This window comes from Scyliorhinus canicula, chromosome 1 (assembly GCF_902713615.1).
Source record: "Scyliorhinus canicula chromosome 1, sScyCan1.1, whole genome shotgun sequence".
Classification (NCBI taxonomy): domain Eukaryota; kingdom Metazoa; phylum Chordata; class Chondrichthyes; order Carcharhiniformes; family Scyliorhinidae; genus Scyliorhinus; species Scyliorhinus canicula.
In genome coordinates, this window is record NC_052146.1 from 250,075,879 (window position 1) to 250,089,683 (window position 13,805).

Here is a 13,805-nt window from a genome sequence, read left to right on the forward strand (position 1 = left end):
TCACCGTGTTTTCCACTGTTTCCAAATTTACCGCACATATTCAAAGTTACCCCTAGGCGTTTATTCAAACTGCTGCCTCCAAAGTAATGGTGCCTGCATCGTTGGTGGAATCTTAGAGCACACTATAAAATCTTTTAACTTACTTTGGTGCTATTTCCTGCCATGCATTCATAAACTGCTTTCTCCAGAACCTGATATGGTATCAAAAGAAATAGTTGAGAAAATTGCAGATCTCGCAAAGCTCTGTTGATTTGGAAGTTGCGCCATTGAATGGAAAATCTGCAAACATTCCTCCATTATCTAAGAAAGATCAGAGTGAGAAACAGGTAGCTACAAGCCTGTTCATCTAACACAAGTTGTGGAGAAATTATTAGAATCTGTCATCAGGAACAGAGTAACTGGGCACTTGAGAAAATGTGAACTGATTAGAGTTAGTCAGTGTGGATTTGTGATGGGTAAATTGTGTCGAATTTTTTGGTGTCAGTAAAATGATTCCAGGAGGCGCGGGCTACAAGACAGAGCCTCTGCTCGCTCAAACAGGAACTCACATTCTACAAAGCCGTCGGATAGATCAATCAGCGATTCCCCCATGGTCTTCGTGAGGTTTGCAACAGGAGTGTTGCCTGGATCTTATCCATTTGAACTTCCAGAAGGCATTTGACATAATCCCACACAAAAGGTTATTAGCAAAGCTGAAAGCACCCTAGATTGGTGGCCAGTTGCCTTGTGATATAGCTTAGAAATTGGGTTGTAGATGGGGTGCTCTTTCGCCATGGGTCAGTGCAGACTCAATGGGTCGAATGGCCGCCTTCTGCACTGTAGGGATTGTATTCCCGATTACAGGGAACAATCTAGATGTTGTTTCGCTTGGCCTTTTGACATTTCATTTCTAATAATACAATCTGTAACCTAAAGGTATTTGTATAACTATCAAGAAGCAGAGTATAAAATGATTTGCAGATCACTGGGTGGAAGGGAGGGGAGAAAAGGACCATAAATACCAAGATGATAACCATGTGCATGACTGAACTAAAAATAAGAGCACACCTGATTTAGAACAGGCACTTGTCACTCTCATGTGCCAAAGCAAATGGTGTTGGGTCATTTGTCAACCGGTACATAATGTATAAGCACAGACTTAACATTACTTTGATTTGGGAGAGTAGTTGTAACAGGTGGTTGTGCACAGGTGCAATACTGGAATTTCTCCACATGGACTCCTTGTAAAGAACATCTAGGTGGGGCGAGTAAAGTCGAGAGGATTCGAAGGACAGTCCTTCAGAGGGACCAAGAATCAAGGGCTTAGCATTGCCGAGCTTAGTATATAATTACTGGGTAACAAATACGGAGAAGTTGTTGGTGTGGTTTGGGGATCGGCAGGCTACATGGGGACGGATGGAGGTGAAATTATGTTGGTGCCGGGGTTCGCTTCCGTTTTCACCAGTGAAATATTTGGCAAATCCGATGGTTGTCCCCACCCTGAAGATATGAAGGCAATTTTGGCAACGTTTTAAATTGAGGACGGTGCAAATGATATGTTTGAGACTGCAAGGTTGGGGGGGGGGGGAAGAAAAGGGATTGGAAGGAATGGGGGAATCTGTTCGGGGCGGGGGGGGAAGGGATTGGAAGGAATGGGGGAATCTGTTCGGGGGGGGTGGGAAGGGATTGGAAGGAATGGGGGAACCTGTTCTTGGAGGGATGATTTGCGAGTTTGGCAGAGTTGTCCGGTAAATTTAGCCTCTCGCTGTCTGGCTCGTTCAGATACCTACAAGTTAGCAATTTTGTGAAACAGATCTATCCGACTTTCCCTGTGCCGCCACCAATCTCATTGATGGAGAGGGTGCTTTCACTTACGGGGTTGGAGGAGGGGAGTACCTTGGGTATCTATGAAAGGATCGTGGCCAAGGATGCAGTATCAGTTGAGGGGGTTAAGGCTAAGTGGGAGGAGGTGTTGTGGCTGATGTTGGAGGAGGGGGCGTGGAGTGAAGCCCTGCAGAATGTGAACGCCATGTCCTCGTGTGCGAAACTTGACTTAATATAGCGTAAAGTAGTGCTTAGGGCTCATTTGATGAGGTCTAGGGTAGAGAACAAGCGAGCATTGTGGGAGAGGTCTGGCTGATCATGTACACATGTTCTGGGCGTGTTCCAAGCTCGTGGGGTTCTGGGTCTCCTTCTTTCGCACCATGTCAGCGATTTTGAAAATTGAACTGGAGCCCTGTCCCTTAGTGGCCATACTTGGGGTGTCAGACTTGCCAGAGTTGCCGACAGGGATGGTGGCCGATGTCCTGGCCTTCGCTTCGCTGATTGCTCAAAGGCAAGTACTGCTGGGGTGAAGGTCTACTTCTCCGCCCAGTGCCTCAGTGTGGTGGGAGATCTGATGGAGTTTCTATACCTCAGCAAAGTCAAATACATCGAGAGGGGAGCAGTTGAGGGATTCTACTGAAGGTGGCAACCGTTCATCTTGTACATCAAAGAGCTGATCATGGTTAGTTGATGCGGAGGGGGACGAGGCTGGGGCGGGGGGGGGGTGAGGGGAGGGAGTTAGGGGGGATGGCTCTTTTGTTTTTTTTCTCTTGGAGGGGTTTGTAATTTGGGGTGTTGTGTAGTTTTGGTGTTATGTATAAAAAGGAAAACGTTTGAATAAAAATAAGAAACATTCAGGTGATTCTGAAGGTGTTGTGGAGGAATTTAAGGAATGCCATCACTGAAGTTAGTGGATATTGTTATGGGCCAGGGTTTAGAGAACACCAAAGTATATCAAGGAGTTCACCTGACCCACAACGTTTAATAGATTTTGGTTATGGGGAGCACAAGGGCCCACTTTACAGGTGTGATGCAACAGAGATCTAAAGTATTTTTAAAACAAAATAATGTTTATTCTATGAATCCAGTTAACATTTTATAAGCACACAGTAAACATTTTACCAACTACCAACACTGATAACCCCCCAAAATGATACAGTACTCTATAGGTAACCCTTAGTAACTTTCCTTACAACATCCATAAGCCAAAACACTTTTTAACAAAGGTTTGAATTCTCTACAGAGAACAGTTATCACTTTTAAATTATCAAGTGATCTAAACACCTGGTTTAACATACAGAGAGACACCAGTAAAAATCTGCTTGATTTAGCTCTCCAACTGAAAGCGAAATTAAAACAGAGCCAAAAAGAGCTTCCAGCTCAAAAGAAAGTAAAAAGCAGAATCACATTCCAGCTCCACCCACACAATGACATCACTGCAGCTATTTGATAAAACACACTTTTCTTAAAAGCACTCTCACATGACAATATACTTTTTTTTTAAATTTAGAGTACCCAATTCATTTTTTTCCAATAAGGGGCAATTTAGCATGGCCAATCCACCTACCCTGCTCATCTTTGGATTGTGGGGGCGAAACCTACAAAAACATGGGGAGAATGTGCAAACTCCACACGGACAGTGACCCAGGGGTGTGGAGATACTTTTAATTCTGTGTTCTGTTTAGACTGTAAATGATTTGAGAGATTCTAATGCAATAACAGGAGCAAAGAAATTCAAAACTGCAAAATTCAAGCCAGATGGCAATCTTTTAAGTTATCTATCATTATTTTCAAAATACCTAGCTGCAATGAGCAAAGAAGTAGTGCCATAATATTTCTATCTAATAATTATTTTAAAAACTGAAACGGCTTAACATACACATTTTAGACACTTCCGGTGGCGGCGATGAGCAGTTAAGCCGCACATTCGGCGGCTCCCGCGGAGATCGGACTTTGGGGCTCTTTTCAGGGCCCCCAACGGAGCTGTAGCGGCAAACCCCAACGGGGGAAGAGGGCAGCAGTCGACCCCAACGGTCCCATGGTCCGGACCAGGAGCGGGGCAGAGAAAAAGCCGAAGAAAGCACCTCTGGAAAAACGGGTGCAGGAAGATGAAATGGCGGCCGGCGGAGACCTCGAGGAGCTGAGGAGGTGGGTCCAGGAGCAGCAGGCAACTCTGCTGCGCTGCTTCCAGGAGCTGAAGTTGGAGCTGCTGGAGTCCCTGAAGGTAACTAACAGGGAACTGATGGAGACCCAGACAGCCCAGGGGGCTGCGATCCGGGAGCTGCAGCAGCAGGTCTCCGAAAGGGGGAAGGTAGAGATGCACGAGGCGCTCCATAAAAGATGGAAGGAGCGGTTCGAGGAGCTGGATAACCGGTCGAGGAGGAAGAATTTGCGGATCCTGGGCCTCACGGAGGGGCTGGAGGGGTCGGACCTACGGCCTATGTGGTGATTATGTTAAACTCGCTGATGGGGGCTGGGTCCTTCCAGGGGCCCCTGGAGTTGGAGGGGGCCCACAGAATTCTGGCTAGGAGGCCCAAGCCGAACGAGCCGCCGCGGGCGGTGTTGGTGAGGTTTCATCAGTTCGTGGATCGTGAGTGTGTGCTCCAGGTGGGCCAAGAAGGAGCGGAGCAGCAAGTGGGAGAACACGGAGGTGCGGATCTTCCAGGACTGGAGTGCGGAGGTGGCGAGGCGAAGGGCCGGGTTTAACCGGACGAAGGCGGTGCTCCACAGACGGAGTGTGAAGTTCGGCATGTTGCAGCCGGCACGTCTGTGGGTCACCTATAAGGATCGGCATCATTATTTTGAGTCCCCGGAGGAGGCGTGGGCCTTTGTGCAAGCCGAGAAATTGGACTCAAACTGAGGGTCTGGGATGGGGGATGTTGTATTATACTGTATTTACTATATTTGCATTTGCTTGGTTTAGTGTAAGAAGTGGGTTGGTCTTAGGGTGGGTGGGGTGATGTCGTACTGTTTTTTCTATATGGGATTTTAAGCAGGGATCGGGTGGACGGGTTCGGGCAGAGTGGTAAACGGGGAGTTCGGGGAGCTGGTGGGGGGGACTGACAATGGGAGTGGCCCTGGAGGAGGCGGGGCCTGGCAGGGCGAAAGCGCGGGCTTTCTGTGGGTTTCCCGCGCTGGGAGATGGTGGGGCCGGGGCTGAGAAGCGCGGGTCGTTGCTGACTGTTTTCCTTTCCCGCGCAAGAGCGGGGGGAGGGGGGACCCGTTGACGGGCACAATGGAGGAGGGGCAGTCCCACGTGGGGAGGAGCCGAAGGTAGGGCGGGAGTCGCCGGGGTCAGCAGAAGTTAGCTGGCTCACGGGAGTGCTGTGGAGGGAGGGGCGCGGCTAGGAGGGGTCCTAGCCTGGGGGGGGGGGGGGGGGAGGGGAGTGGGGGGGGGGGGGGGTACCGGGTTGCTGCTGAAACGGTCAGGAAGGAGCTGGAGGACGCAGGGGGTGCTGGAGGGGGGGAGTTGCCGCCGTGGGAAACTGGCAGAGTGGGGGACGCTGGCCGGGGGTGGGCAAGGGATGGGGTATGGCTAATCGGCAGGGGAGGGGGGCAGGGAGCCCTCGGATCCGGCTGATAACCTGGAATGTGAGGGGGCTGAATGGGCCGGTCAAACGGGCCCGGGTATTTGCGCACCTGAAGGGACTGAAGGCGGATGTGGCCATGCTCCAGGAGACACACCTGAGAGTGGCGGACCAGGTTCAGCTAAGGAAGCGATGGGTGGGCCAAGTATTTCACTCAGGGCTGGATGAGAAGAGTAGGGGGGTGGCGACCCTGGTGGGGAAGAAGGTATCATTTGAGGCGTTAAATGTGGTGGCTGACAGTGGCGGGAGATATGTGATGGTGAGTGGCAAGCTGCAGGGGGAGCGGGTGGTGTTGGTGAATGTTTACGCCCCAAATTGGGACGATGCGGGGTTTATGTGGCGTATGTTGGGCCACATTCCGGACCTGGGGGTGGGGGGCCTGATCATGGGGGGGGACTTCAACACAGTACTGGATCCCCCATTGGATCGATCCAAGTCCCGGACGGGTAGGAGGCCGGCGGCGGCTAAGGTGCTGAGGGGCTTCATGGACCAGATGGGGGGAGTGGACCCCTGGAGGTTTGCGAGGCCAAGGGCCAGGGAATACTCGTTTTTCTCCCACGTACATAAGGCTTACTCGAGGATTGATTTTTTTGTCCTGAGCAGGGGGTTAGTGTCGAGGGTGGAGGATGTGGAATACTCCGCTATTGCCATTTCAGATCATGCCCCGCACTGGATGGACCTCGGGCTGGGGGAAGAGAGGGACCAACGTCCGCTCTGGCGCATGGAGGTGGGGTTGCTGGCAGATGAGGAGGTGGCCGAGAGGGTTCGGGGGTGTATCGAGAGGTACCTTGAGGCCAATGATAATGGGGAGGTTTGAGTGGGGACGGTCTGGGAGGCATTGAAGGCGGTGATGAGGGGGGAATTGATCTCCATTCGAACCCATAGGGAGAGGGGGGAACAGAGGGAGAGGGAGAGACTGATAGGGGAGATGGTGCAGGTGGATAGGAGATATTCGGAGGCCCCAGAGGAGGGATTGCTGGGGGAGAGGCGTAGCCTTCAGGCCAGATTTGACCTATTGACTACCAGAAAGGCGGAAGCTCAGTGGAGGAAAGCACAGGGGGCGGTGTATGAATACCGGGAGAAGGCGAGCAGGATGCTGGCACACCAGCTCCGAAAGCGGGACGCGGCCAGGGAGATTGGGGGAGTGACGGATGGGGCTGGGAAGGTGGTGCGGAGGGGAGTAGATGTTAATGGGGTCTTCAGAGACTTCTATGGGGAACTGTACCGGTCGGAGCCCCCGGTGGAGGGGGGTGGAATGGGGCGCTTCTTGGACAAGCTGCGATTCCCGAGGGTGGAGGAGGAGCAGGTGGAGGGATTAGGGGCGCCGATCGAGCTGGAGGAGGTGGTCAAAGGGATAGGGAGCATGCAGTTGGGGAAGGCGCCGGGGCCGGACGGGTTTCCGGCGGAATTTTATAAAAGGTATTTGGACCTGTTGGGCCCCCTGTTGGTTCGGACCTTTAACGAGGCAAGGGAGGGGGGGCTTTGCCCCCAGCTATGTCACGGGCGCTGATTTCCTTGATCCTGAAGCGGGACAAGGACCCTCTGCTGTGCGGATCATATAGGCTGATTTCGCTGCTGAACGCCGATGCTAAGCTGCTGGCAAAGATCCTGGCCACTAGAATAGAGGATTGCGTGCCCGGGGTCATTCATGAGGACCAGACGGGGTTTGTGAAGGATAGGCAGCTGAATACAAACATACGAAGGCTCCTCAACGTTACTATGATGCCGGCTGTGGAAGGGGAGGCGGGGATAGTGGTGGCATTAGATGCGGAGAAGGCCTTTGATAGGGTTGAGTGGGAGTATTTGTGGCAGGTGTTGGAGAGGTTTGGGTTTGGGGAGGGGTTTATCCGGTGGGTGAGGCTGCTCTACGAGGCCTGGATGGCGAGTGTAGCCACAAATAGGAGGTGGTCGGAGTACTTTCGGCCGTACCGGGGGACGAGACGGGGTGCACCCTGTCCCCCTTGCTCTTCGCGTTGGCAATTGAGCCCCTGGCCATGGCATTGAGGGAGTCAGGGAACTGGAGGGGCCTGGTGCGGGGTGGGGAGGAGCATCGAGTGTCGCTGTACGCGGACGACCTGTTGCTGTATGTGGCGGACCCGGTGGGGGGATGCCGGAGGTGATGAGGATTCTTAGTGAATTCGGGGGTTTCTCGGGGTATAAGTTGAACTTGGGCAAGAGTGAGGTGTTTGTGGTACATCCGGGGGATCAAGAGGAGGGGATTGGTAGGCTCCCATTGAAGCAGGCAGGGAAGAGCTTCAGGTACCTAGGGGTCCAGGTGGCGGGGAGCTGGGGGGCCCTGCACAAGCTCAACCTCACAAGGTTGGTGGAGCAGATGGAGGAGGAGTTTAAGAGGTGGGATATGTTACCGCTGTCACTGGCGGGGAGGGTGCAGTCCATTAAGGTGACGGTGCTCCCGAGGTTTCTGTTCCTGTTCCAGTGCCTTCCCATCCTTATCCCGAAGGCCTTTTTTAGGAGGGTCAACAGGAGTATCACGGGATTTGTGTGGGCGCATGGGACTCCGAGGGTTAGAAGAGTGTTCGTGGAGCGTGGCAGGGATAGGGGGGGCTGGCGTTGCCCAACCTCTGTGAGTACTATTGGGCTGCCAACGCAGCGATGGTGCGTAAGTGGGTAATGGACGAGGAGGGGGCAGCATGGAAGAGGATGGAGGCGGCGTTTTGTGTGGGCATGAGCTTGGAGGCGCTAGTAACGGCGCCGTTGCCGCTCCCTCCAACGAGGTATACCACGAGCCCGATGGTGGCGGCTACCCTCAAAATTTGGGGGCAATGGAGATGGCACAGGGGAGAAATGGGGGGCTTGATGGAGGCCCCGATACGGGGGAACCATCGGTTTGTCCCAGGGAGCATTGATGGCGGATTTCTGGGCTGGCACAGGGCAGGGGTTAGGAGGTTGAGGGACCTGTTTGTGGAGGGGAGGTTTGCGAGCTTGGGGGAGTTAGAGGGGAAGTTTGGGCTCCCCCCGGGGAACATGTTTCAGTACATGCAGGTTAGGGCGTTTGCCAGGCGGCAGATGGAGGGGTTCCCCTTGTTGCCCCCACGTGGGGTACAGGACAGGGTGCTCTCGGGGGTGTGGGTTGGAGGAGGGAGGATTTTGGACATATACCGGGTAATGCAGGAGGTAGACGAGGCCTCAGTGGAGGAACTGAAGGGTAAATGGGAAGAGGAGCTGGGTGAGGAGATTGAGGAGGGGACGTGGGCGGATGCCCTGGAGAGAGTGAATTCCTCCTCTTCCTGTGCGAGGCTTAGCCTCATACAGTTCAAGGTGCTGCCTAGGGCCCACATGACTGGGTCGAGGATGAGTAGGTTTTTCGGGGGCAAGTACAGGTGTGCTAGGTGCTCGGGGAGCCCAGCGAACCACGGCCATATGTTTTGGGCGTGCCCAGCGTTGGGGGAGTTTTGGAAGGGGGTAGCAAGGACGGTGTCGAGGGTGGTGGGATCCAGGGTCGAGCCAGGCTGGGGACTCGCAATTTTTGGGGTGGCAGTGGAGCCGGGAATGCAGGAGGCGATAGAGGCCGGTGTTCTGGCCTTTGCGTCCCTAGTAGCCCGGCGGAGGATCTTGCTCCAATGGAAGGATGCGAGGCCCCCAAGCGTGGAGGCCTGGATCGATGATATGGCGGGGTTCATTAAATTGGAGAGGGTGAAATTTGCCCTGAGAGGATCAGTACAAGGGTTTTTCAGGCGGTGGCAGCCTTTCCTGGACTTCCTGGCGGAACGGTAGGGAAATAGGCCGACAGCAGCAGCAACCCGGGGGGGAGGGAGGGGGGGGGGTTTGGATTGGGGGGAGGGGGGGGTTTGGATTGGGGGGAGGGGGGGGTTTGGATTGGGGGGAGGGGGGGGTTTGGATTGGGGGGAGGGAGAACTGTGTACATGGGTCTGTGGGGTGTGGCGGGTGCTATCTCTTTCCCTTTTGTTGTTTGGGTGATCTTTTGTTTTTTCTTTTTTTTTCTTTTTCCTTTTGTTTGAAGTTGCTCTTGAAGTTGGGGGGGTATTGTTCTTGGGGTGTTACCGCGGTTGTTTATTAATAGAGTCAAGATGTTTATATTTTGTAAAAATTTCAATAAAAATTATTTTTTTTTAAAAAACATACACATTTTATTATTCGTTCTTGTGATATGAGGGCCACTGACAGGGCCAGCATATATTGCCCATTCCTAATTACCCTTGAACAGGTGGTGGTGAGTCACTTTCTTGAACCACTGAAATGTATGTGCCGATGATATATCTACAGTGCTGTTAGGGAGGAAGTTCCAGAAATTTGACCCAGTGGAAGTGAAGGAATGAAAATATATTTGCAAGGCAGGATGGTAGCAGGAGGGGCAGCAGGGTAGCATGGTGGTTAGCATAAATGCTTCACAGCTCCAGGGTCCCAGGTTCGATTCCCGGCTGGGTCACTGTCTGTGTGGAGTCTGCACGTCCTCCCCCTGTGTGCGTGGGTTTCCTCCGGGTGCTCCGGTTTCCTCCCACAGTCCAAAGATGTGCGGGTTAGGTGGATTGGCCATGCTAAATTGCCCATAGTGTCCTAATAAAAGTAAGGTTAGGGGGGGGGGGGGGGGGGGGTTGTTGGGTTACAGGTATAGGGTGGATACGTGGGTTTGTGTAGGGTGATCATGGCTCGGCACAACATTGAGGGCCGAAGGGCCTGTTCTGTGCTGTACTGTTCTATGTTCTATGTTCTATGTATGTGACTTGGAGGGGAACTTGCAAGGTGATGGTGTTCCCATGCATCTACTGCTCTTGATCATATAGGTAGCAGGGGTAAGGGTTTGAAAGGTGTTGGAAGCTGGAAGCTGGAAGGCATTGCCTCAGTGCATCTTGGATTTGTACACATTGCTGCCACTATGTGCTGGTGGTGGAAGGAATGACTGTTTTAAGGTGGTAAATGGAATGCCGATCATGCAAGCTGCTTTGTCTTGAATGGTTGCTGGCTTCACTAATGTGGTTAGAGATGCACTTATCCAGATAAGTGAAGGCTATTCTATCACATTCCTTGTGCCTTGTAAATGGTGGACAGCCTTTGAAGAGTCAGGAGCGAGTTACTTGATACAGAGGCTACGGACCAAGTGCTGGAAAATGGGATTAGAATAGTTAGGTACTTGATGGCCAGCGCAGACATGATGGACCGTAGGGCTTCTTGCTGTGCTGTAAAATTCAATCACTGTATGACTATGAAGGTACTCCCAAATGTTGATGGTAGGGCAATTCAGCGATGACAATGTCATAGAATGTGAAGGGAAGATGGTTAGATTTTCTTTGTAAATCGTCTTTGCCTGGCACCTGTGTGGTGCAAATGTTATTTGCCGCTCATCAGACCAAACCTGATTGCTGTCCAGGTCTTGTCCAGGGCATGAACTGCTTCAATATCTGAAGAGCTCTGAATGGTATTGAAAACTGCAATTATATCATATCACCTTTTTAGCTGAAGATTACCATTTTAAATTTATTCTAATGCTTCATTCAGTATACTGCTCGCATTGTACTATTCTAATTATTCATTTTTCTTTCATTATAGAAATGTACATTCCCGCTCTGCTGGGCGTCCGACCATCAATCTTCTAAAGGAACAAGGTCTAAATTTTAAATTCCTTATTTTCAGTTTTGTAGATGTCACATGCATATTGAGGCCTGAATTAAGGCTTGCGCCTTTACCAAAATGGCGACGAAACCGCAAATCTGGAAGTTCTACCCATATTTCCAACAGGTGCTGTTTGTGCTGGGGGGCTGGGGGGGGGGGGGGTTGGGTGGACCGTGATGTGATTCACACATATGAGAATCCCAAACTCAGCAGGGCCATTTGAACTCAGTGCTAAGTTCAAACATCCCCCATTTTCACTGGAACTAGGTCCATTTCCCACTGTGTGTGACATGATTGTTAAGAGTGGATGTGAAACCGAGGTCACAGATTCCAGTCCAGCTCTGGGTTACTGTCCTTGTGGAGTTTTCACATTATCCCTGTGTTTGCGTGGGTTTCGCCCCCACAACCCAAAGATGTGCAGGTGGATCGGCCACGCTAAATTGGCCCTTAATTGGAAAAAATGAATTGGGTACTCTAAATTTATTTTTTTTAAAAGAGTGGATGTGAATGTGAATAAGGTCTGTGGAAGTTATTTAAAACCCCTGCTCATTAAATTTTAAAAGAATAGCCTGCAGTTAAAAAGAAATGGTGCTACCAATTTCAGTGGCTGTTTGTTGACCTAGACCTGAGGGTTATCATTATACTCTTATCACTGCTTGACTACTTCCACAACCTATCATTATCACAGCGAGAGGACCTGCACCTTCACAGTAATTGTCAGCTCCAAGTGGTTATAAAAAGATTAACTGTCTTTGATATGGGGCTATATCGGGGCGGCACCGTGGCACAGTCATTAGTACTGCTGCCTCACAGTGTTCAATTCCAGCCTTGGGTGACTGTTTGTGTGGAGTTTGCACGTTCTCCCCGTGTCTGCGTGGGTTTCCTCCACAGACCAAAGTTGTGCGGATTAGGTGGATTGGCCGTGTTAAATTACCCCTTAGCATCCAAAGTTGTGCAGGTTAGGTTAAAAGGTTATTGTGGTCGGGCAGGAAGTGCTCTGTCAGAGGGTCGGTGCAGACTTGATGGGCCACATGGCCTCCTTCTGCACTGTAGGGATTCTATGATTCTATGAATACAGTTTGGTTTTTCTAAAGGATTAAGTGTTTGAAGGGATTTGAATGTATCGAATGGGTTCTTATCAATGAGAGTGTGTTTTCAATATAGTGAAGTCTGTAATAGATGCTTAGCACTTCAGTTTATTTCACCTTAGCATATCTTCTGAAACCTGTTCATGATATATTCTGGGTTAGTTGGCATGGAGGATGTAAGGGCAAAGAATGGTGGGTGGGTGGGGAGTGGCAAGCATTGGCTCTAAGTTGACATAAGGACTATAAGGGGTCAAGGGGGGAAGGTAGAGAGGCATATAAGGTAGAAGTGGCCTTTGTGGTGGGTTTAGGGGCATTGGGGCTATAAGGGGTGTTTTTGGGACACAGTTTGTCATAGAGGGCATGAGGGGCCAAGGGGGATGGTTGAGGGGCATAGGTTGGCATGGGTGGGGCATGGGAAGTCTGTGGGGGTTGAGGAGGTATGAGAGATGAGGACTTAATAGGCTTTACTGTTTTTATAACTAAGTTGATGTTATAAGATGCATAGTTATAACTAAGATGATGTTCCAGAGCCTTTTAAACAACATGCCTTGGCACGCAAGAGACTTGGGGACAAAACATGAGGCCTGAATGATAAACTGAAATATCTAAGGCCAAATGATCGCTTTTCGGCCTTTTGGCTAAGATGAGCGTGAGGTCAGGTGTCATATCTGGATCTGGTATGTCTCTCTTGTGGGGACCATGAATTGGATTCAATTTGAATTGTTTTTTGGAGCAGGCAAGGAGCTGGATTAGGGATTTATCCCTGTCCACACTCTGAGCTCTGGCTTTGTAACTCTGATAAAGTAATTTTAAAAATCTAAAGGCAAATTACGTTGTCATATTATTATTACCATTACTCATTTAATTTATTGCAGTTTTTTCTTGCTCATTCCCATATCTTAACCTATCGTGGTATGCATTGTTGTTTAATCCACTTGTAAAAGCCGTAGCATCTATTTCCAGGCACAAGTGTTAAATTTGTGTGTGGGATGATGGAGTGCTTGATATTTCTTCTGCCATGCATCCCATCATTCTGCCTAGATAGTGAAACTGAAATAGTTGTCAAGTTCAACATTGTCCCGCTCATATAAAATAAATACTGGAAATACTCAGGCGGTCAGGCAGCAAGTGTAGGGAGAGGAACAGTTAACTTTACACATCAGTGACCTTTCATCAGAATTGGGAAAAGTGAGAGATATAATCAATTTTAAGCAAGTATAGGTAGGGAGTAAGAAAAAGAACCAAAGGGAAGTTCTGCGATAGGGTGGAAGACAGAGATTAAATAACCAAAAGGTCGATGATGGAAGGTCAAAGGGAGTAGCAAAGGGACAAGTAAAGGAACAAGGATCATGTACGGGATTCTCCATTTCAGAGACCGTGGGCAGCATTTACTGACCTTCCCCGTCGTGTGTTTTTCGGCGGCAGAGGCATCCCACCAGTGGGATTTACTGACCACACCATTGTCAATGGGATTTCCCAGTGATTGCACCCCACGTCGCTGGGAAACCCATGCACTGACGAAGGACTGGAGTACAGAGGCTGGTTTAGCACAGTGGGCTAAACAACTGACTTGTAATGCAGAACAAGGCAGCAGCACGGGTTCAATTCCCGTACCGGCCTCCCCGAACAGGCACCGGAATGTAGCGACTGGGGGCTTTTCACAGTAACTTCACTGAAGCCTACTTGTGACAATAAGTGATTATTATTATTATTATTCCGCCGGAGTGAACAGCCGGTG

General features: G+C 50.5%; 1 protein-coding gene across 3 annotated transcripts in view; it reads left to right on the plus strand.

The window, feature by feature from the left end:
* tatdn3 (TatD DNase domain containing 3) overlaps positions 1 to 13,805 on the plus strand; it is a 117,507-nt gene that overhangs the window by 81,760 nt on the left and 21,942 nt on the right. For all 3 annotated transcript variants that reach the window (XM_038811150.1, XM_038811160.1, XM_038811170.1), the window contains exon 7: positions 10,917 to 10,972. In XM_038811150.1, coding sequence (XP_038667078.1) covers positions 10,917 to 10,972 — 56 coding nt within the window. The remainder of the gene's footprint in view (positions 1 to 10,916; positions 10,973 to 13,805) is intronic.